This window comes from Anopheles coustani, chromosome 3, assembly GCF_943734705.1.
Source record: "Anopheles coustani chromosome 3, idAnoCousDA_361_x.2, whole genome shotgun sequence".
Taxonomy (NCBI): Eukaryota; Metazoa; Arthropoda; class Insecta; order Diptera; family Culicidae; genus Anopheles; species Anopheles coustani.
This window is the reverse complement of record NC_071288.1, coordinates 46,746,717-46,768,509: the sequence shown is the minus strand read 5'-3', so window position 1 is coordinate 46,768,509 and position 21,793 is coordinate 46,746,717. Positions and strand designations below refer to the sequence as shown.

General features: G+C 44.3%; 1 protein-coding gene across 1 annotated transcript; it reads right to left on the bottom strand.

The window, feature by feature from the left end:
* Positions 1-76: 76 nt before the first annotated feature.
* LOC131260293 (neuroligin-4, Y-linked) lies at positions 77-21,753 on the bottom strand. Its single transcript, XM_058261989.1, has 11 exons — positions 21,380-21,753; positions 20,981-21,144; positions 7,746-7,907; positions 7,151-7,348; positions 5,460-5,702; positions 5,235-5,385; positions 4,959-5,171; positions 4,694-4,832; positions 1,983-2,134; positions 1,608-1,714; positions 77-1,038 (listed from the first exon to the last, which is right to left on the bottom strand). The coding sequence occupies exons 1-11, from the start codon at positions 21,730-21,732 to the stop codon at positions 77-79; spliced, it is 2,844 nt and encodes a 947-aa protein (XP_058117972.1). The 5' UTR covers positions 21,733-21,753.
* Between the last annotated feature and the right edge of the window lie 40 nt (positions 21,754-21,793).

Below are 21,793 nucleotides of genomic sequence, written 5' to 3'. Positions count from 1 at the left end.
GGCCAGCGGCCATCCCCAGCGGGGCGCCCACAACGCACGGTCCCGTTCGGTCCTCGAGAGCGAACGACACTTAACGTCACACGCGCAGCTCATCCATGGTGACGTTTTGCGACGGATGCTGGCCGCCGACGCCCATCCCGGTCGAGTTGAGGTTCGACTTGACGCAGCTCTTCTTCGTCAGCGTCCCGCAGTTGCTGCCGATCAGCTGGAGTGCGGGTGCCGGCAGCATTCCGCCCCCACCCTCACCGCCCGTCGGGACGGACTTCAGGTGCTTCGGTGGTGGGGGAGCGCGCTGCGGCAGATCGGCAAACTCCGGCGGAGGCATCTGATGGTGCTGCAGGGCCGGATGATGGTGGCCCAAGATGGTGGCCGGATCGCCACTCTTCGCGTGGATGGTCAGACTCTCCAGCTCGCCGCAGATGTTGTTCGGCATCTGGCCGTTCTCGTTGCGCTTCTTGAGCGTCCCATGGCCCACACTGCCGACGCCCCCGTGGCCACCGCTTCGCGGTTCGTTCAAGCGCGTCTTGTCCCGCTGGTAGTACACGCCGGCGAAGATGAGTACGTTCAAGATCAACAGACTGCACCCGATCGCTATCGTGACGCTGAGGGCCGTGCTGTACGCGGCAAAGCCGTCCTCGCTGGAAGAAGAGATGCCACCGGTGCCACCCGCTCCGCCCTGGCCCGTGCCATCATCGTCACCACCCTCGGAAGACTCGGCCGTCACCGGGAGTACGGGCCGCGCTGGATGATGGCGGGTACCGTTCGGGAAGACACTGCCGTAGGAAGAGAAGTTGAGCAGCGAGAAGACCTGCGTGGTGAACAGCGAGAAGTTGCCATTCGCTGTGGAAGGGTCCCGCTGGGGTGGATTGAGCGGTTTCACCGTAGGCATGATGGGCGCCGGTTCCTCGTCGTCCGCCTCCAGCTCGTGATGCGCACTCGGGACGTCGTCGTTGCCCGGTTTGTGCAGATCCGGCACCAGGTTCAACCAGAACGACAACCGATGCGCCCGGTAGTGGTTTTTCAGCTTTGGCTTCGTGTCTAGCGGAGAATCAACGGTAAAACACCATCATTGACTTTGTGAGATGCTTCACAACAAATAAGGAGAGACAATCAGGAGCCTCCAAGGACAAAGCTAGCACGGTAAAGAGATAACTTTGCATCGGAACTGGATTGTTTTCTAATCTACCCACAACATTTCCCATAGCCACCTGCAATCGCAGCGGCACTCGACACTGATTGACCCATGCCTCCAAAAAGATGATAAAACTAAATCCAACAGAAACGAAAAAACTCATATGGAAAAGCTCTCCGTAAAGGATGAGTCTATTTGGTAACGTATTCGGTAAGTGTACGGTACGAGGCTGCCGTTTTCCTTAGGGACATCCCCAAATGTCTTCCTTTGTACGATATCCAGTTCCGATGTGACCACCGTGCGTGCTCTGGATCAAACGCAAAACTCGCCAATGACATCGTGTTTGAACGAACATCAGCAAGTTGAACTTTCGTCCGCGTTCTCATATCCCCTTTGTCACTTGGGTTGGTTCCTTTTTTGCTAATGTTCCAAAATCTTTCCGAATTTCCTTGACACATCTTGAGGTTCTACTTACCGAGATTGAGAAATTTTTTGTGGACGCTTTCGTACGGCGTCCATTCGATATTCTTGAACCGCGTCCGGTCCCGCACGTGGTCGTTTTCCAGTTGCTCATTTGGATTGCTAGCGTTCGGCCAGGGAAAAAAAACGAAATCAATATTTCCAAAAGTCAGACACAAAACACGTTCTGCAAGGCTGTGTTACTGGGAAATGGACACGTGCTAAAATGATCCTAAAACAACTACCCGAAACGAAGTTCCAGCTAATTCCACGTGAATTCGTTCGCAACGCGTGGGAGTTAGGATTTGTGCGTACATTTGTTTCTTCCGTCTCCTTCTGCACGTGATTTAAGCTGAAAGGAGAGATCGAAAACGCGCACAATGGTACCTACCCGGTGCGGATAAAGTTCGACCAGTAGATCATAACGGCCTCCGAGAGGGCGATTTCAGACTTGGTGTAGTTTCGCGTGAAATGATTGAACCCTCCGACCAGCGGTGCTCCGAACAGATACGGGAGATCCTCGCCATGGATACAGCCTTGTCGCTGGCGGCCGAGATATTTGCGAACGGGCGAGGCGACATAGATGAAGCAGGACGAAAAGAAGGAGAAGTAAAAGAAAAAAAATATTAGTGTTTCAGGGCAATGTGATAACAACATGGGTTCGACTTATGTTTCGAACAGCGTTTGCAGTTGATGTGCTTTTTTTCGGTCACTTTCCCGCACAAACGCCCACCGTTCACCAGGTTCGTTTTATCAGTGAGTTTGACTTCGAAAAAGGCGAGTCGAATTCTGAGAGAGCACCTCAGCCTGCCAACAACCAAAAACACGTTCAGACAGTTGTATGTGGTATGTTGATGGTTTTCCTGACCGGATTGTGCCGTGGCAACCACTCCAGAGGGACTTGCCCGCAGCTTAACCACAACGGTCCGAGGGATGGAATGTGATACGGCAAATCATCACATGAAATAAAGGAAACAAAACGCGTTCGCAAACGAGCGAGTTTGTGCTTATTCCCCCCGCGAATGGAATGATGTTGCCAAGCGCTGGGAAAACCTGAAAAAACTGGGGAACCAAAACCGAGCACGCGAATTCTACGAGAGTTAATGGGTAGATGTGTGAGTACAAAAAATAAACCGAAGTTGAGAATAGAATGAAAAAATCGAGGTCAAGAACGTCTGTCGTTGGAGGTGAAACGGCTTTCGGTGTGAGGCTGAATGAAAAAATGGCAGAAGTCGAAAGGCGCGGTTTCCATGCAAGGATTGTCTCCATTGGAAACGGATTATGAGGTTTAGGCCAACAGACCCAACGTTTGGCACGTGCCATTTGTGGTAATCACCACTTCCTTCGGTTTTGTTGATCTCGAAGGATTTTGTTTTTTCACAGTTCCTCATGTTTTGTTCTTCGAAGGAGCTAGAAAAGCATGGATTGACTGTAATAAACAAAATTTTTGTTTCATTTTTGTAGAATAATTCGATCGTAGGGAATATGAATATCAAGAGATTATAATCAAGTAGGAATAATGGGCAAGTGGGAATATAAACACTTTTTTGAAAGTGTTCGCCGATGGAAAATATTAAAATCAAACAGTGAAAAATAAAACAAACGCACCGAAAAAATGGCTAAACACACTATAAAGACTACATTTCAAGGAAACACATAATTTAAAGCTCTCAATGGAAAATCTGTTGATAATATAGAACGATAAATATAATTTCGACTCAAAAGGCAATAATAATTCAGTTCATGATGGAGAATAAGGCTCGGAACAATGGAAGCAGGTCATTTGACAAAAAAAGAGAAGCACAATGGCTAACCGGTAACTCGGTATCCGATTGCGGCCGATGGCGCCTCCGGCGAGACGTTGACAAGGTCTTAAAGTGTTCGCCACAACAGGATATTTAATCTTTTGGCCCTTTGACCATCGTACGGGTCGACCGAGAACGGGCGTTTGGTTTAGAGTTCGTTCCAGCGCAGATCAGACGTTGGACAGATTCGGTGTAATAATTTATTGAAACAGTTGCCTACCGTTTGCCTTCGGGAGGGGGTAATATAATCCGCTGGGAGAACTGTTACGTTACTCGGTGGCTAGTGAAGGAATTTCAATTTCAGGCAACCCACGACGGACGAAGAATTTGTGGCCAACGTTCTATTGTTTTACCCCGGGGGTTATATACAGGTTCGTGCATTTCTTGTTTTATTAATAACGAGTATTACATTTAGTTTTTTTTTGCAATTTTCAACAACGATGGAAGGTTTAAAATCTCTTACAATTAATATTCGTAACCAATAATTTAAATATTGAATGGTATTGAAGAACACCAGCCTAAACCACTAAGCTGCAAATAATTATCAATTGCAATTGATGGTTGAAAATATTTTACTTATACTATGTTGCTGATTTAAACTCTATTGCATCCAATGCAGAAAATATTTAAAATTGCTAGTAGAAGATTTGAGTTTATGTATGAGAAAAATTTATAGCAACCGTGAATAATATCGTTCTTATTAGTTATAGACAGCAACAATTCACTCGATAATAAGAAGATATAAGGAAAAGTGGTAAACCGTAATCGTATGCCAAGTCATGCAAGTAAATCATCTCTCTGCTAATACCAATGAAATGTGTCCACAGAAAAAACACCAGAAAACACATATATTTCAAAGTAATCTCACCAGAGTGATTTGATAAATAAATTTGAGTACAAGAAAAATAACGCATTGCATGTTGTGAAAATGTCCATCTTTTGATGGAATAAACACCATCTGCCCAGCGTTTCATGTTTGATAAAGTATTCCAGCGCAGCCATTTCACGACCTTCAGTTGACATCCAGGAGAGATTTTTCTTTTTTACACGGTCAGCTCAAAATCGTTTGTAATGGTTGTCGTCTAGTATCTGCTATAAACTTTTCAAAATGCGGGCTTCGATTGCATAAACTGCTGAGGTCAACAACATCAATCAGAATGCCCCCATTGGAACCATGGAAACTTCCAATTACTGTTCAAAACCAACCGTGTGAATGCGAAAAAGTGTTCCCCACTAGCAACGCAAAAAAAAAAGCAAATTTATCACCCATCATGCACGTATGTCGCCCTCCGCTTACCTGAGGAAAATCGCCGAACTTGGTCTGGTAGTCGAACACGTACAGGAACGAGTTGCGATGGTCAGCGGAATGTAGGTCAGCCGTTTGGACGGCCGGTGCGACGATCCGGGCATCACTGAGGGCCTCCAGCGTTTCATCTCTGCACAGAAGAGTAGAAGGCGAAAGTCGCACACGAAACAAATGGCACAAATTAGGGAGAAAAATGTGAGCAAATTTAGGCTGAACAAATGGAATCGAAGAACGGCCATTTTAGTATCGGACCTACCGTATATTGATAGGATGCTGCACCGGGCGCTCCCAGTCCGTGTACTCGTTCACGATCGTGGCGAGGATCTCGTTGAGGTGGAAGCTGTACGTGCTCCGCACGTAGTTCTTGAGGATCTTCGCCCTCCGGTCCGCCTCTATGCCGTACTGAACGTCCTCCGAGTTGAAGGCAAAGTACGCTTCCGCCCTCGTGACGCCCACGAGAAGGTCGTACCTGAACGCGAGCGAGAGAAGGCGATACTTGACACGGGCTAACGAGAAGTCTATAACGTCTTACCTGGACAATTTGTTAATAGCTAGTTTGCGCAACAGTATCGCGTTGATAGTGTTGAGCGTGTTGTGGATATGAGCGGATGGTTTCGTTGCCGACGGAATGCCATTGTAGTCGCTGTAGTGCGTCCCGTCCATCTGCTGGATCTCGCCGGTGTCTGAAGGACGAAGGTGAAGCGACACGTGTCGACAAATCATTCGAAGGTTCTCCCGACGGAGGTGAATAACTTACCTATAACAACACCGTCAACACTGGGCCCGAACGCGTTGCCAAAGTCTGGGGCACGCACGCTGGTGGACAGGATGTCCTCGAGCGGTTTGTCCCGCAAGCACTTCAGCAGCAGCTGATGAGGTAGGTCGGGCGAGCAGTTTACGTGGTGCGAGACGTACGCCGCAAACTTGGCCGGCTCCCCGACCAGCGACCACGGTGCCAGTCCCGATCCGGACATCATGATGGCCCGATGGAACAGTAATCCTAGTGAGAGCAGGAACGACAATCGGTTGGTACTAAATATTCCAATAATATAAACTATACCAATTACAATTCCTTTGGACGAAAGTGCAGAAACGCGTCCTTGAATGTGGCGCATTAACGCACTTCGATGTCCATTCACGCGTTTGCAATCCAACTCGATGCAACGCTTTCATTAAATACTGGCCATTGAAAACAGACTCCAAAGGGTCCCAGGAGTGCGTTGGATAAAAGGCCAAATTGGACCCCCGATGGCAACAGTTGAGGCCCTCGTGTAACGAACATGAAATGAAAATTGAAACGTCACTCAAGTGTGCGTCCGGAGAGCTTCCATTAATGGCGCCACTCTGCGCGCGAGTCCCACGTGTGGCTGCGGTTGAGTAGGGCTGCGATACTACTTCAAAACCGGACCCGGACGTAGCCAAACGTCCGTTTTACAATAATTACGCTCCATTTCGCAGAAGAGTTTTTTGCCAGGCCCTCGCTTCCGTTTTTTATCGATGTGCGCTCGTTAAAAGCACCTTTGATGCGTACGAAATGCGCTCGTGCGTCGGAAAAACGGCAATTGCAAATGCTTCCAGTAAGCACTTTTTTGTTGGGTTTTTCATATAAATTGTTTAAAAAAACTTGCAATAAACCAGAACTGCGCTCACGTGGGTGCGCAACATTTGCATAACGAGGCTAACGGCTGCCTCCGGCGTAAGTTAAAATCAACAATTCACGCATCAAGAAATGTTGTTAATTATGAGCTAATGGTGGATTTTCCTTTTGTTTCCGTGTACTTTTATTTCATTTTTTAAATTAGCTTTTTATGTTGCTTTAGCCACATTTGAAGTGGTATGGAAACATAAGCCAGGAGCATAAAATGGCATAATTGTCCAGATGGTTGATTGTTGTTTTACGTTGTGCAAATGACGGATCGGAGTGAAAAGCGGTACTTGAAAAAGAATCGGAAACATTTTCTAAACAAACAAACATGCCCCTTGAACTGTTTTTATAATTTTTCAATAGCTTTAATTTAGGTTTTTCTAATGATACATCAACACCGTGTGTTATTTAAAACAGGAACAGGTTTTTTAATTTACTGATGGAACTGAAAACTTCACAGCGACGGAGTGATGGATTAATTTATTTGATTTCCGATCATTGGTAGCATTGGATGGGAAATGTTTGCACAGCAATTGATTATTTTCAAACAAACTGATTATCCCCATCATAATAATAAGCGCGAATAAGCGACAGGAATTGAGATAAAGGAGCAGAATATTTTTATTACCATCTTTTTGCACATGTTCAACGTGCGCACGTGCAATTTATTGTACGTAAAACTTCATTAATAAATTTTAACTTCTTTCTACATCTTCCATTTTGAAATTGAACGAAGCAATTTGAAAAAAGTTTTTGACAAAGTGAAACTACATTGGGGTTAATACTTTTTATGCCTCGCTTACCTTCCGGAACGGCTGCGGAAGCAATCAGAAAATGCACACACGCCGCTCCAGTACCATGCCCCGCAAGGGTAACGCTTTTCGGATCCCCACCAAAGGCATCGATGTTCTCCTGTATCCAGTGCAGGGCAGCGATGATATCCATCAGGCCGTAGTTGGCCGGCGCTTTCGAGAACCGGTCAACGTTGGCATTTAAAAATCCTGCAGCAAAAGAATGAGAATAATTAATTAATTAGTAATTGTAAACAGTAATCGAAGCTTTAGCTATAATATTTTATGACTCTTCGGATTTTTTCTTCATCATACGAGACGGACGGTTAAACATCCAATATGTCCATTTGTTAAATGATTAATTTCATAAAAAGTTACAATCATGCTAGCTCAACAAATGAAATGTCCTCTAATTAGTTAGGGCCATGCACTTTCTTAATTTGAAAGAAATTTGTTCCATTTGGTGAATAAGAACTTTTGAGCAATCGTCTGCTCTGTTCGCAACGATATTGAAAATTTAATACGAAACAACCATAATGTATTCTATCTAATACGCTCTGGCAATTTAAATCAACTCAACTTACCAGTTCTATTGAAATGTACCTACCTAAAATTCCTAAACGATAATTGATTGTAACTACTAAAATTTGTCCATAGCTGGCTAAAACGGATCCATCGTATGGATTGCCGCTGTTCCACTCGTATGACTCGCCGTGGACGAACACCATCACAGCAAACTTTTGCGAGTTTGAACTCTCACGAGATCCGGCTGCAACGGGAAAAAGAAGCGTTTATTCTTCGAATTACCTCTATCGGCTGCGGCCCACACGTTTGCAAAGGTAGCGGAAGTGGTTGCCTCTTTTGATGTTATAAAGAACTGCCATTATTAGCTGTCATTTTGAAAGTGTCTTAATGGAAATTCGATGAAGTTACGAAATCATGCGAATCATCTTGAGTATGTTGAACGAATTTCTACGAAAAAAACCAAACAAACCACCGAAGCAAGTTGCTTTACGATTGGATCCCGTGTTGTGTCAACGTGCTGTTTGTTTGTTACGTGCCCAATGGTATATGTATATCCTGCGTGCAAATCCGAACCGAAGAGTTTGCTCCAAACCGGTAAAAGGATACTCATATTTGTGCAATCTCTGTTGCTTGTTTTGACAGGTGAATGAGCATAAATCACACTTGTGACGGATGAAGGGGGACATAAACAACAAGAGGACATCATGGAAGACACATCCGATTCGCGTATGTATGCCAGGATACGAATCGTTTCGTTCGTCGGCCCATGGCAGGAAGCATAGAAGCACTACGCATTTTTCCTTCGTCCCATCCCCTATTTACTCTCTCTCTCCGCATCCAAACTTTTACAAATTGAATTTTGTGTAATACTTATCGAGTACCTGCGTGCCACTTTTCCTGTGTGAGTGTTTTCGAGTACGCCGAGTCCACGCTTTGGGACAATTTTGGTTTCGCAATAAGAAAGAGACAATGTTTTCCTTAATCTATGGGATACCTCCCTGCGTTCGATGGGAAAGTAGACGAGCTAGTATATTTTACCTTGAGTTCGCTTAGGGAAGTTCGCAGAAACACTCTTTTTTGTACCGAATTTTCCCGGAACAGCATATAATTCGCTTATTTGTTCAGATACATTATGGTTTGAGCATATTTTTTCTTGCAAAAAACGCCATGCGACACGAAAACCTCATTTTCCGAAACATAAAATAACCAATCGTAGCGATTTTTATATTTTTTAAGGATAAATTATGCTTTGAAAAAACTGATGTTGCAATGTGCTTATTGTTTTTGAAACACATTGTATAAAATAGCCAAAAGCATGGTTTGTGGTCTTTGGATCGACGAGACCAGTTAATTTTCATACATTTTAAACAGCTTACCATTTGGACTCCATATCCCTTAACACAGTCAAACTTTAGACAATGTCTCGTTCAGATTGTTTTCTTAAAAATCAGACCCGAGGGCCGAAGCTCCGGCATTGAAATGTTTGTTGTTATGGAATTGCTATAGTCTACGGTCCTAGTCCACGTGTGTCGAAACAGTCGCACGCAGTTATGCTCTAAATGAGCTATTTTTTCCGTCAACAGATATTGTAGAGAACGGGTATGTCTATGTTTCTGAAGACCAGTTATTTGAAAGCCAAAAATAGTAAAATAAATGGCACTATCTGTAATAGAAGACCTGCAGATATGAAAGTCCTTAGTAAACCTCTAATTTTATGCTTATGTCATATTCTAATTTTCGCTCGCCGTCTTGCTTCATCGACAGAGGATTTGCTACACGTTTAATCCATTAGAAGCCTCCTTTGTGGTCATGAAATGTGGCTCGGTGGACGATCGCTTTTTGTTGCTTGTATCCGGATTTCTCGACACCAGCTTTTCCGGTATTTCCCCTGTCGAAATTTGATACCCCTACGCGCTGTCAGGGAGAGGGATTTCTGTCGTCGACAGAAAAGATGTTGAGCCGACGAAAAGACAGGGAGAGTTGTTCAATGTAACAATGCTTATCACTTGAATGGAATGCCAAGCTTTCGTATGGCTTTGCTTCGATCGTTTATGGGTTTGAATTATGATTCAGTTTCCTACCAAACTCGAACGAACGACCGGAAAAGTCATTTGGTGTTCGAGTGTCTCCTCGGTTGGTCTATTAAGGCATCGATTAGGCAAAAGAGGAAGTAGTCTTTCACTTTGGCAACAGCTTTTTAAGTGGCGATTGCGAACAGCACTTGTTCATATGTCACCCGTTGAGTGCAAGATAATCGTTCCGGATGGGTTGCGATATGTTGTAATGCCGACGGAAAACAGAGCTGTATCAATTACTCTTGTTCTCTCTCTTTCGATGCCGAAGGATCTTAACCAATCAGCCGGTGTTGAGATTTATTTAATTGATTTGCCCGTGGTAATCCAATAATGAAATCGAGCGTAGTGAAAGATGCTAAAGATTATCACAATGTATAAACAATTGCTGTTATACGCACAAAGAATCTATCTAGACTCAACACTGAACAAATCAAACCAGATTGATAGTGCTTTTTATTTGTGTGTATTTGTACGAGTCACAAATGTTAAAAAAATCTGCGCCTCTTCATGATGGGGCAGAACTTGGCATTAAGCCTACCAACACTTCACACATTTTTTTTCTTTCTTCACGCATTTATGAACTAATCCACAATTCCATCGCATAAATCTCTTCCACGAGGATTTGTACTGTATTTGTTCAATAAATTTCAATATGTCGCCCATATTTTTCCCACTTCACCCGCAGCGAAACAGCCCCATCAAAAGTCCCCAAAAAGTAGCCCTCAGGATTTGTTTCGCGTCAAAATAAGCTAGCCAACAAAAATCGTAAGACTTTCAGAAAGTATTCCAAAAACGGAACTTTGGAATCGACGCCACTGTCGAGTTTCTTCGCGAGGTTTCCTCCCCCATAGAAAAAAAAAATGGCAGGAAACGGGAAAAATTTATGATTGGCATGGCCGGACCTACTGAAAGAGCCACCGTACTTCACCGTACGGTGAATCAGAATTCGGTGGAAAATAGTAGCGCTTTTTCTTTTCCTCCCCTCGGTTGTTCAAATTCAATTTATCTCAATCCAAGTGCGTCTTTTTGTGGACCATATTGAGGCCAAGCGCTCCCACTTGAACCATCCACACACACACAAATACAAACTTTGGGGTGCCTCGTCGGGCTTTTAATTCGTTTTTCTACAAGTCTACTGGAAAGGACAGTTCGAATATGACCATTCGATAGCATTTTTGGCATGGTTTTATTTTTCAAAGTATTGGCAAACCTTGTCGTAATCAGAATTCATCTTTATTAAATTGCGCTATTAATAAGATATTCCACTAGGCCGAATTCAATATTGGTTGCTGTCAACTTTTTTTCAAAGGCATAGGAAAATGCTTGCTGAGGGATCAAAACGCTGCGGCTTATCTGAAATAATCGAACCAAAAGGCGAACCTCGGTGGACGTTCGGTCCTTTCGGCAGATCCTATGAACCACGATTTTGTTCCGTGTACCGTGAAGTCGTGAAGGGTCATCGGTTTGAGAGCAATCGAAAAACTTAATGGAAAAGAGTTCACCAGTTCACCCGTGACGTTCTGCACGACTAAATGTTTCTTGAGCAAATGTGTCCCTAGAAATTCGGTCCCCAAATTGAATACCTTCAGTGGGCACTATTTAGTTGGCAAGTTTTATCGGTTGTTGCAATGTTCAGCCAAGTAGATCGGTATGAATTAGACGACATTCATAAGCACGCAAGGATTTGTAGGCACCACCTTATCAGTTTCAGTTCCTACCGGTGCTTACACCATCGTTTAAATGTGGAATGATGATTTCAGAAGTCGATAACATACATACAGATGTCGACACCAGGATTTTAAGTAAATAAGGTTTTGCTCGGATAAAAAAACAGAAGGAATTGCATTCAAATGATATATTTGATATGATGCCTCGAAATGTACTCAGAACTGGTTGCAAAAACGACTAACAGTTTTGGCCAACAACAAGACAACAACAATTATAAACTTCATCCAACTACAGCAAGCCTCGAATAACCTTTAACCCGCACTTGGAGGGAAATTGATTGAAGCTTGGCAACAAATGACCTTTGGATAAATTTTTAGTATCGTTAAAGACTGTGAAAAACATAAAAAAGAAATATCAAAAACAAAACCATAGAAATTTGTTTAAATCGTTACATCACTGAATGGCGCAAACATTATCACGCGTATGGCATTTGGGAAATATTCTAGGCAACGACAAGAAGCGTCCTCTTTGGTCCACATTAATGAACAGTTGTACATGGAAAAATAGACATTTACTATTTAGGAAAATATGCCCTCTTCCCCGATTTCGTACTGGCATGTCAATAGCTAGGTATATCCCATACTAGAAGGTTTGATTATTAGTAACAATTCTTCTTATTTTTACCGCATTTACCAAAAGAACTTAAAGCGGATGTCAGTGCCAAGGGACAAATATGCAGAAAATAAGTGGGCAGATTAGAAAGCGGCCATTTATTTTGTTTTGTATGGATGATTTCCGTGCGCTGTGATTGCAATGCTTTCCCGTCGTTTTTGTAAAGAGCAGCTTTTATTAAATACCGTCAACAAGTGCAATCGTTTAGAAGTTTCTAACCATCACCACATCAAAAGTCCACAGAATGATTTAGAACAATACTAAAAAATATGGATAATGCTTTTCTTTTCTATGTTACAGTTGTTATTTTTGTATACTAGTTTATTTATGCGATGCTACTTTGTTTCTGTTTTCAGTACAGAATTCCAGATATTCCGTCATTTAAATTAAATTTTAAAACGATCCGCGGCAAAATAAAATAAAAACCCTCCACAAGTTTCCCAGTTCAAATGGAAATGGCCATTTGCCTACCTGTGGCAAATTGGGGACAACACGCACACCCTGTTTTGAAGCCCTTAAAGTCCTGGAAATACCATGACGTGATAACCCGCCATGAGCGATTGAGCAAACCGATCCGGGTAGAAGTGTATAGCCAATATCCTACACCTAAACCGAAACCGAACGAATCAATCAAAGTCAGCCTTTTGCGGCTTCGACTCTCCGACCAGTCGTCCCTCATGGCGCAACACAGATCGGTCGCTTCGAACGAAATTTATCGCTCCGGGTAACCCTATCTAGGGCGCACAGAATGCACAGACCGCCAGCCGTTTCGGTTGCGGTTGGAAAATATGTAAACTATGCCCATTTTTCGAGAATGCCATCGACGCACCCCGTCAGCGACGCTCATCCATCATGCATTTTCCGAATGTTGGCTCTGAAGTGCGTGCGTACGTCGTCAACGCGTGGAAGTGTGGGCGGAAGTTGTGAAACATTCAGCCCACAGTCAATACAGGGCTTCAACCCATCACCAGCTTTCTACGTTGTGGTGGGGTTGGAAAAGTTGGAAAATTTCCGGAAGTGTCAAGTCACGGGTGCAAAACAAGCCGGCGCCTTCCTGTCCCGTGTTGAACTGAACTCCCACTATTTCGCTGAATTGTCTATTGTTTTCTTGCACAGCTTTTATTTGTCTATGTGCTCCAGGACGTGCAATGCTGGACACGATATGTTGTGTGTATTTTCTATGCAAAGAACCGTCGCAAATTAGTATGTATTACCGTTACGCTGGATCTAAACTGGGCCGCACGCGTGGAAATGATAAGGTACACGAGTCAACATCTGAATCCTACGACCAATCCCAATCCCCTCGCCCGTCGTCGGTCGTCCACCAATCGAGTACCCGACCGGGCCAAAGTATGGAGAAGATTTATTGATCAATCAAACAAATGATTAATTGTTGGTGGAAACTGTCAGTTACGGGTAAATGCGTTTTCGCTTGTCCTCGTCATCGAACGGCACACTACGACGAGAAAAGTTGTAGCCACCCAGCGAATGCTTCGGTCTGGCGTCGTGGAAATTTAATTTATGTTAGCTAATAAGATGAGACGTCACATTCTAACCCTACTCGGGTATCCTTTCAAAATACAGGCGGTGCGTTGAAAAAGAGGCTTCAAACATAGCAGAATCTCGTATCCTCGGCGGATGGCATGTGTGTATTTATGTACGCCGGATTACTCGCCCAGTATCCGAAAGATTTGGGACTCATAAAACCCCAAGTTAACTACCACAGCATGATGTGTATAATTAATGACAGGTTTTATGGGTGTTACAATACTGACGCTCGTCTCGTGGCGCGACCGTCCTGGAGCGTAATTGGAGAAGGAAGACTGGAAAAGAAAGGACAACCATTGCGTACGTTATGGTGAGCATGATCATATTGTTTATTCCTGCTCAACGGATTGCCTCTTGAGCATGAAGGAAGCGTGTGTTATTGAAGACGATTGGAAGAAGCAGGATGACCTTGCTTTTGTTCAATGGTGCTTGAAAGTAAAATTTATTCCATTTCTAGTATACTATTAAAGTTAGAATGTTATTATGTATTTTCATGACGAAAAGGTATCATAGTAGTTAAGTGAGCAAAATACAATATTTGGCATATGTAATTCTGTGTTCTATTCGATTAAACTGCGCCATACTACATTGGAAACATTTTTTTCAGCATTAAAGCAACAAAATGTACAAACTGTAAATACTGGTCTTGATATTTTGAATGACTTGTTGAACTCAATGAAAAACACACGTGCTTACACTTGGACGTTTTAGGCAAGAAGAGAGATTTATTTGACACTTCATCAGTGTTGCCAGTAATTCATAATGTGAGCTCTCAAGTTTGACAGCTCCTGTTCTATTCGACTGTTGCGTGTTGTAGACTGGTCTAACACTCCTCCTCAACGCGGAATGGTCGGATGCCGATCGTTTCCCTCAGTTGTTGCAGTCTTACGGCTTGCAGTGGTTTTGTAAGCAAATCCGCTTCCATATTTTCGGTTGGGCAATATTTGACCTCTATTATGCCTTCCCGAACCATATCTTTAACAAAATTGTACTTCGTTTCGATATGCTTCGATTTCCGTTCCGATCGGTCACCTCTTGTCAAAGCTATGCAGCTTTGGTTGTCCTCGTTTACCAGGATGGGGAGAGCCAGTTGCACATTGACATCTTTCATCAACTTTTGTAACCATTTTAGTTCTTGAAGACACTCTGCAAGAGCTACATATTCTGCTTCGGTGCTCGATAATGCCACACAGTTTTGTTTGTGGCACCCCCATTCAATGAGACCACCGCCAAACTTAAAGAGGAAACCTGAATTTGATTTGCGATCGCTAGCGTCGCCCGCCCAATCTGCGTCCACAAAACACTCAAGCGTCTTTCCTAAGCTTCCTAGGTACAATACTGAGTCCTTTGTATACTTTAGGTACCGTAGGATACGTTTGGCCTCTGTCCAATCGGACAAGGATGGCTCCTTCATCCGTCTGCCCAGAATCGATGTAGCAATGGCAATGTCAGGTCTGGTGGTAACTGCGACGTACAACAAAGCCCCGATTAGACTTTGGTAAGCTTCCGGTGAATCCAAACGTCTATCATTCTCCTCCTTTTGTTGTAGGAATCCAGGATCCATTGGGTACTTAGACGGTTTTGCATCGTGCATATGAAACCTTTCCAATAGTCGTTCCATATAAGCTTGCTGGTCAATGCAGTACTGCCCGTTGACTAACCTAACACGCATACCAAGGAAAAACCGCAGATTTCCCATGACGCTAATCGTAAAGTGTTGCTGCAGTCCACCGACTACCTCAGCAAATTCTTCTTCCATGTCACAAATTACAATCACGTCGTCAACGTAAATAAGTACGAACATGCACTTATCTGATCTCTCCCGAATGTATAGGCATGGGTCCGCCAGTGACTGTGCGAACTCCATCTGCTTTAGAACTTCGTTAATTTTAATGTTCCAGACGCGTGCTGCCTGTTTCAATCCGTATATACTTCGTTGCAACAAACAAACTTCACCGTCGACGCCACTTTCATATCCCGGAGGTTGGCGCATAAAAATCTCCTCCTGTAACTGTCCGTGAAGATACGCAGTTTTTATATCGACGTGCTTAGTCATCATATTCCGCTGGCTTGCAACGGTCAACATTGTCCGGAATGTGACCTGCTTTACTACAGGAGCAAATACAAGGTCGTAGTCCGTACCGAACTTTTGGCAGAATCCCTGCGCCACTAACCGTGCTTTGAACCGCACGAGGTTGCCTTCCTCATCAGACTTGCACTTATAAATCCATTTTGAACCAATGGCTTTTCTTCCTGGAGGCAATTTCGTTAGTTTCCATGTGCCATTATCGTGATGTGATTGCATTTCGTCATCCATCGCTTCTTTCCATTTGGCACACTCCAGACTGGACACTGCTTCATTGTACGATCTTGGCTCAGTCACAATCTGTTTCGCCAAATTCACTCCTCCGGAGTACCTGGCTGGTGGAACACCTGCCGTTTTCCGGTGTGATCTGCGAATTTCTGTCGCGTTGTTAGAAGTAGGATCACCTTCATTGTCATTAAGTGACAATCCTTTCAGCCAGTCATCTTCGTTACAGTCATAGAAGTCATTCTCGGAATTTACATCACACTCCTCATTTTGAATCTTCCATTCATTAAGTGTCCACTCAATTTCACTGTTTGCGCTACCAAGATTCCGCTCGCTTTCGATTCCAACACGTTTCTCCTTAGATCCATCTCCAAGTTCTATGAAGCGAACATCTCTACTGATACTAATCTGTCCCGTACGCATATCGAGCATCCTGTACGCTTTGTGTTCCGCTGAATAACCCACAAATGTCATTTTTACTGCTTTGACATCTAGCTTGCTCCTTTTTGCCGATGGAATCAGTACATAGCCCGAGCACCCGAAAAGTCGTAGATGATTCAGTTCTGGTTTCCTGCCATACCACATCTCGAATGGTGTACGCCCTAGTGCTGCAGATGGTAAACGGTTCTGCAGATAGCAAGCGGTATTAGTTGCTTCCGCCCAATATCTCTTATGCATTCCTGCATCAACGAGCATGCAGCGGCTCATTTCGCATATGGATCTATTCTTTCGCTCCGCGACACCGTTTTGTTGAGGCGAGTAGGCTGTGGTATACTCTGCCTTTATGCCCTCGTCCGCATAAAATTTCCTCAACGATTTGCTGGAGTACTCTCCTCCTTGATCGGAACGAATTGCCTGTGGCTTGCGACCGAACTGGGTTTCAACCATTCTGACGTATTCCCGAATGCGATCTTCAACGTCAGATTTCTTCTTCAAGAAGTATACTTGGGTGTACCGGCTATGATCATCAATTAGAGTCATAAAATAACGGCACCCACCCGGGGTTGTCTCCTCCATTGGGCCGCACACGTCACTATGGATGATGTCGAGTACCTTGGTCGATGTTTTCTCGGCCACTTTCGGGAAAGAGGGTCGAGCCATTTTACATTCGATACAGCACTCACATGTCCAGCGAATTCCACAGTCTACAATTTCTAAACCGGTTGCCAAATCTTTTTTCTTAATCTCATTGAGAACTTCTGGATCCCGATGTCCGAAACGCCTGTGCCAAGTGTGCTGACATTTAGTGTTGTGCTGCTGGGTGGTCGTTTTCATCACTTTTTCTCCGGCAAGTCGAAGCCAATACATGTCACTTCTCTTGTCCGCTATGGCTAGCGTTGTTTTTTCAAATACCAATTTGCAGCCTTTCTCATCGAAAACTGTATTAACACCCTTTTCAGCAAGCTTTCCAACAGAAATCATATTGCCTTGCAAAGTAGGAACATACAGAACCTCTGTTAATGTAAGGTTAATTGTTTTCCCGTTCTCACTTGCACACTTTATCAAACAATTACCGACGCCTTCAACTCGATTTTCATTGCCATCAGCTACGGCGACACTCAAACAGCCTCCTAGCTTTAGGCCCGTGAACGCGTTCCTGTCACTACACATGTGTGACGTGGCACCCGAGTCAATCAGCCATGTATTGGTGCTATTTGCTGTTCCACACGTACGCACCATAAACGTGAACGATCTTGCATCATTTTCACGAACTAGTTTTACTCGATGATTACCGTTTGGTTTCCGCTGATTTTTCGGCATTCCTCCTCCATTCTTGCGAGCCAAGAATTCCTTACACTGTTGCTTCTTATGCCCGGGCTGATGGCAAAAGAAACATACCATGTGTCTGGCCTCGCTTTTTAGGACCCGCTCTTCCTGAGCATTGTTGCCGTACAGCTTTTCACTCTCATCGATCAATTTTGCTCGAACTAAAGTGATCGTCAGCTCCGTGTCAGATCTGCTTTCCAGAGCAGTTGTTAGAGAGTCAAACGCTTTCGGTAGGCTCCTCAGGATCATCGCCACTTGCATGTATTCCGACAGCCTCTCACCGGCATCTTCTAGCCGAGAATACAGCTCCTCCATGGCGTAAAGAAACTCCTCCATGCTTTCACCTTCCCGGTAGTTTGTGCTGCAAATTTCCTTAAGCAGCGAAACTTTACCGGTCAGGGTTTGCTTTGAGTGATGCGCTTTCAGCGTATCCCAAGTTTCTTTTGCTGTGGCCTTGTTGATGATGAGGTTGTGTTGGCTGTCCTCCACCAACAGCGCAATCGTGGCACGTGCTTTTGAGTCCCCTTCCGTCCAAGCCGGAGTCACCGGGTTAGGAGCACTACCCTCCACAAAACACCACGTACCTTCTCTCATCAGCAGCATCTGCACCTTAAACGCCCACGCACGGTAGTTTTTACCGTTTAGCCGCATCACGCTGATCTTGGCCAAATCCATTTTTGTTTTTAGATATCCACGAATTTCCTTCGCAAAGGCGCTGGGCACATAACCTGTTGAACTCAATGAAAAACACACGTGCTTACACTTGGACGTTTTAGGCAAGAAGAGAGATTTATTTGACACTTCATCAGTGTTGCCAGTAATTCATAATGTGAGCTCTCAAGTTTGACAGCTCCTGTTCTATTCGACTGTTGCGTGTTGTAGACTGGTCTAACATGACTTAGCTAAAATTATGTTTTACGCGTATTTTAGTATTTCAGATTTTGCTGTTTATTAGCTAAACTACGCCGCGTTATAATTAAACCACAGGTATTTATCTGATATTCCATTACCATTTCAATACGTGACAAGTTCAATTAGCCATCACATGTATTACGTGCTTGTTTTACAGGGTTTATTTACAACCGTGATAGTATCTAAACGTATTAAAACAGGTCATTATATAGTCGTTGTTACTAAACTTTATCTCGAAAGTAAGTTATCAGCTTCTGTCTCTCACGCATCTGAGTTTGGGTCTAGTTCATCGGCATTTGTTTTTTGACGAAACCATTTTAAGTATATTTTTGTTTTTTTTTCGAGTACAAAAGATGAATTTTGGGGATGTAAACTTATTTTTACAGCTGCTAAACTTTATTAGTTTTGTTTGTTTGGTCAGAAAAACTCCATTATTTGTTAATTATTATGTCTTATTTCCTTTTTGTATAAAATCCGGCGTTTTGCAATTCCTTACGTCCAATTCACTTCTGACCAGAGAAATCGAACGTATATAGCAAAAGATCAGTAAAATTTTATAGGTAGCGGTAGACATAACCGAATATGTTTATTGACATTAGAGAAGCAATCGATGCGCATGGTTAGTTCTAATACTCTCTAAAGCACTGCACCTTTCAAAACACTAAAACGACTTAGATTTTACATTTATCGAAATTAGATTTTCACGGGAACAACGTAGTACCAAAATCAAAGCAACCCGAACGAAACCTGCTTGAATTTTCTCACCGTTTATCGGTGGATAGGTCGAGATCAAAGAATTTCCGGGGTTTCCTCTCTATATCACATCACCTACGACTGGTTTATCCGTAAGAAATTTTTCCTATCGACCCCTCCATTCCGGTGTACCTTCGATCGGACCTTCGCTCCGGTAGAATTTCCAATGTCCCGTGCCTTATCCGTGCTGTGGGTTGGAATTCGTGAGTTGATTAAGAATCAGCCAGTATTTTAATGGAGACTGGAGAATGTGGCCACCAGAGGCAGACTACCTTTGCCAGCCAGTCGAGGAAGCCATCGGTCAGGAGTTCGTCAATGACATAAAATACCGTGGTCTACTGTTCGCACCCATTTGCCTCCTCTCTCTCTTTGTTCGGAACTAGATTATGATTTCATCGAATGCTTCGAAGGATGAGAAGCCATAAAAAAGCTACACAACACGAACATAAGCCGATGGTCGTCTGGTTCTTGGTGTCTGTGAGGCGTTTTTTCGTTTAACTTTTTTCCTATCTTTATTACGTCCTTCTGTGTCCTGCGCGTAGAGCATAAAAGCGGTCAACTCATCGACTAGGCAGCCGACCCTTCCTCTGTTGTCCAATTGTCCCAACAGAGGGAAAGACGCGCCTTGCTAAACCTTCGCTTACAAAACCCGTGCACCGACCGTAGGAGTTGACGAGTGAAGGATTTCCCAACGAAGAAAAAACACCCTCGGACCAAAAATCCCTCTCGATCCTCTGCCCTGGCTGGATATGTTCACCTTTTTCGGCTCTTTTTCAACATCGTTTTTTTTATCTTCTTTTCCGAGCCTCCTCGACGATGTGGGGAAAAGCCTTAACTCCAACGATACTCTGTCCACGGGTTTGGCACGTCGTCGTCTTCACCAACGATCGAGGGGAAGAAAAGTGTCCCGGTTTTTTTTATTTCATTTTGATGTCACAAAATCGATACTTAGCGGTGCTGCTGTATGTGTTGAGGAGATATTAAAATATAATCTCACATTCTTCGCTCACCATTCTGACGCCTGGGAGAAAAAGGCTCGAGAGAGAAAGCATGGCTGAGTGAAAGGATTTTTTAAGGGTAGGAATATATAAAATTCCCACCACCTCGTCCTTAGGGCCGGAGGAAATGTCTACGCCCACCCCTATCCCACCCCGGAGCAAAATCGACGGATTTATGTTTGGCGACCTCAGCTTACGGGTGGAAAGGATATTCTAAATCTCATAAAATCTCTCGCTTTCCACTCTTTGGTTCGTTTGAAGGTTTTTTTTTGCCAACCAATCTTTTCGTGCCCCTTTTCTCCCCGTGGGTTTTTCTTTGTTCCCTCCGGTAGGATATTGTTTGCTTGCATATTTTTCCTTCCTATGAAAATCCAAAATGACACTTACAGTGGCAGCCAGTGGGGTGTTTGTTTTTATTTTGTTTGTCTCCCTTTTAAGCTAGCAGGGAAGAGCGGTGTCCTTTGCCTTTGGCGCCTCGGATAAAAACGGCTTATTTTTATGAGGGCGTTTGATTGTTTTTCCGCTACCCGTTCAAGCGTTTTACGGCGCGGCGATAGTCTGTGGTCTGTTTGGAAGGGGCTATGGTTTTCGCTTTGTTTTCTGTTATGCAAACCTTGAGTCGGCACGTAGATGTTGAGATAGAGACAGTCCTCCGATTGGTTGCGCAGGTACGGTAGAAGCCGCCGCAAATACTCCAGCCGGCCGCGGGGCATCCGTTCCAGGGCGGCCGTTTCGTTGTAGATGTCGGGCAGCCGCTGCGGGCAGACGGGACTGAATCTATGGAGGAAATGGGGATTATGATGGGAAAACAAAAACACGAAAAAAGGCGTCACTCTAGCCCTCAGAAAAATCAGTTCGAGGACGGTTCAGTGAAGGTTCTGCACGAGAAAGCCCCGGAATTAAAGGAATCTCCCGGAAAACCCTTGCCGAAAACACGCCAACTAAACATCTTCGTCTTGCGATTGCGAACCCTTTTGCTTCATAAGCCCCCCAGAGAGACTCCAATGCTAACCTGTCTGCCTTTTTCACACCCGACCAGAGGGCCCCGGTCACCGGGGGCATGAAGCGCAGGTTGCCCACGGGCGGTGACGCGTACGGTATACCACGAAACGCCTCCACCGGATCCAGGTGGCGCCCGTCCAGGTGCTCGATCGTGCCGGAAACGGAACCGTACTTCGTGTGCACGATCCGCGAGCTGGTGGCTTTCTTGAGCGTTTCGTTCTCATCCATGCTGTTGCTATTACTATTGCTGCTGCTGCTGCTGCTGCTACTGCTGCTGCTTCCGGATCCGGCGGCACTAGTCGGAGGAATCACCAGCAAGACGGCGAAAACAACCACAACAATAATCACCGTTGCTGGCAGCATGGTTACTTTATTCGAGTCGATTCGGCTGCTGCGGCTGCCACATCGCTAGCGCAAATTTATA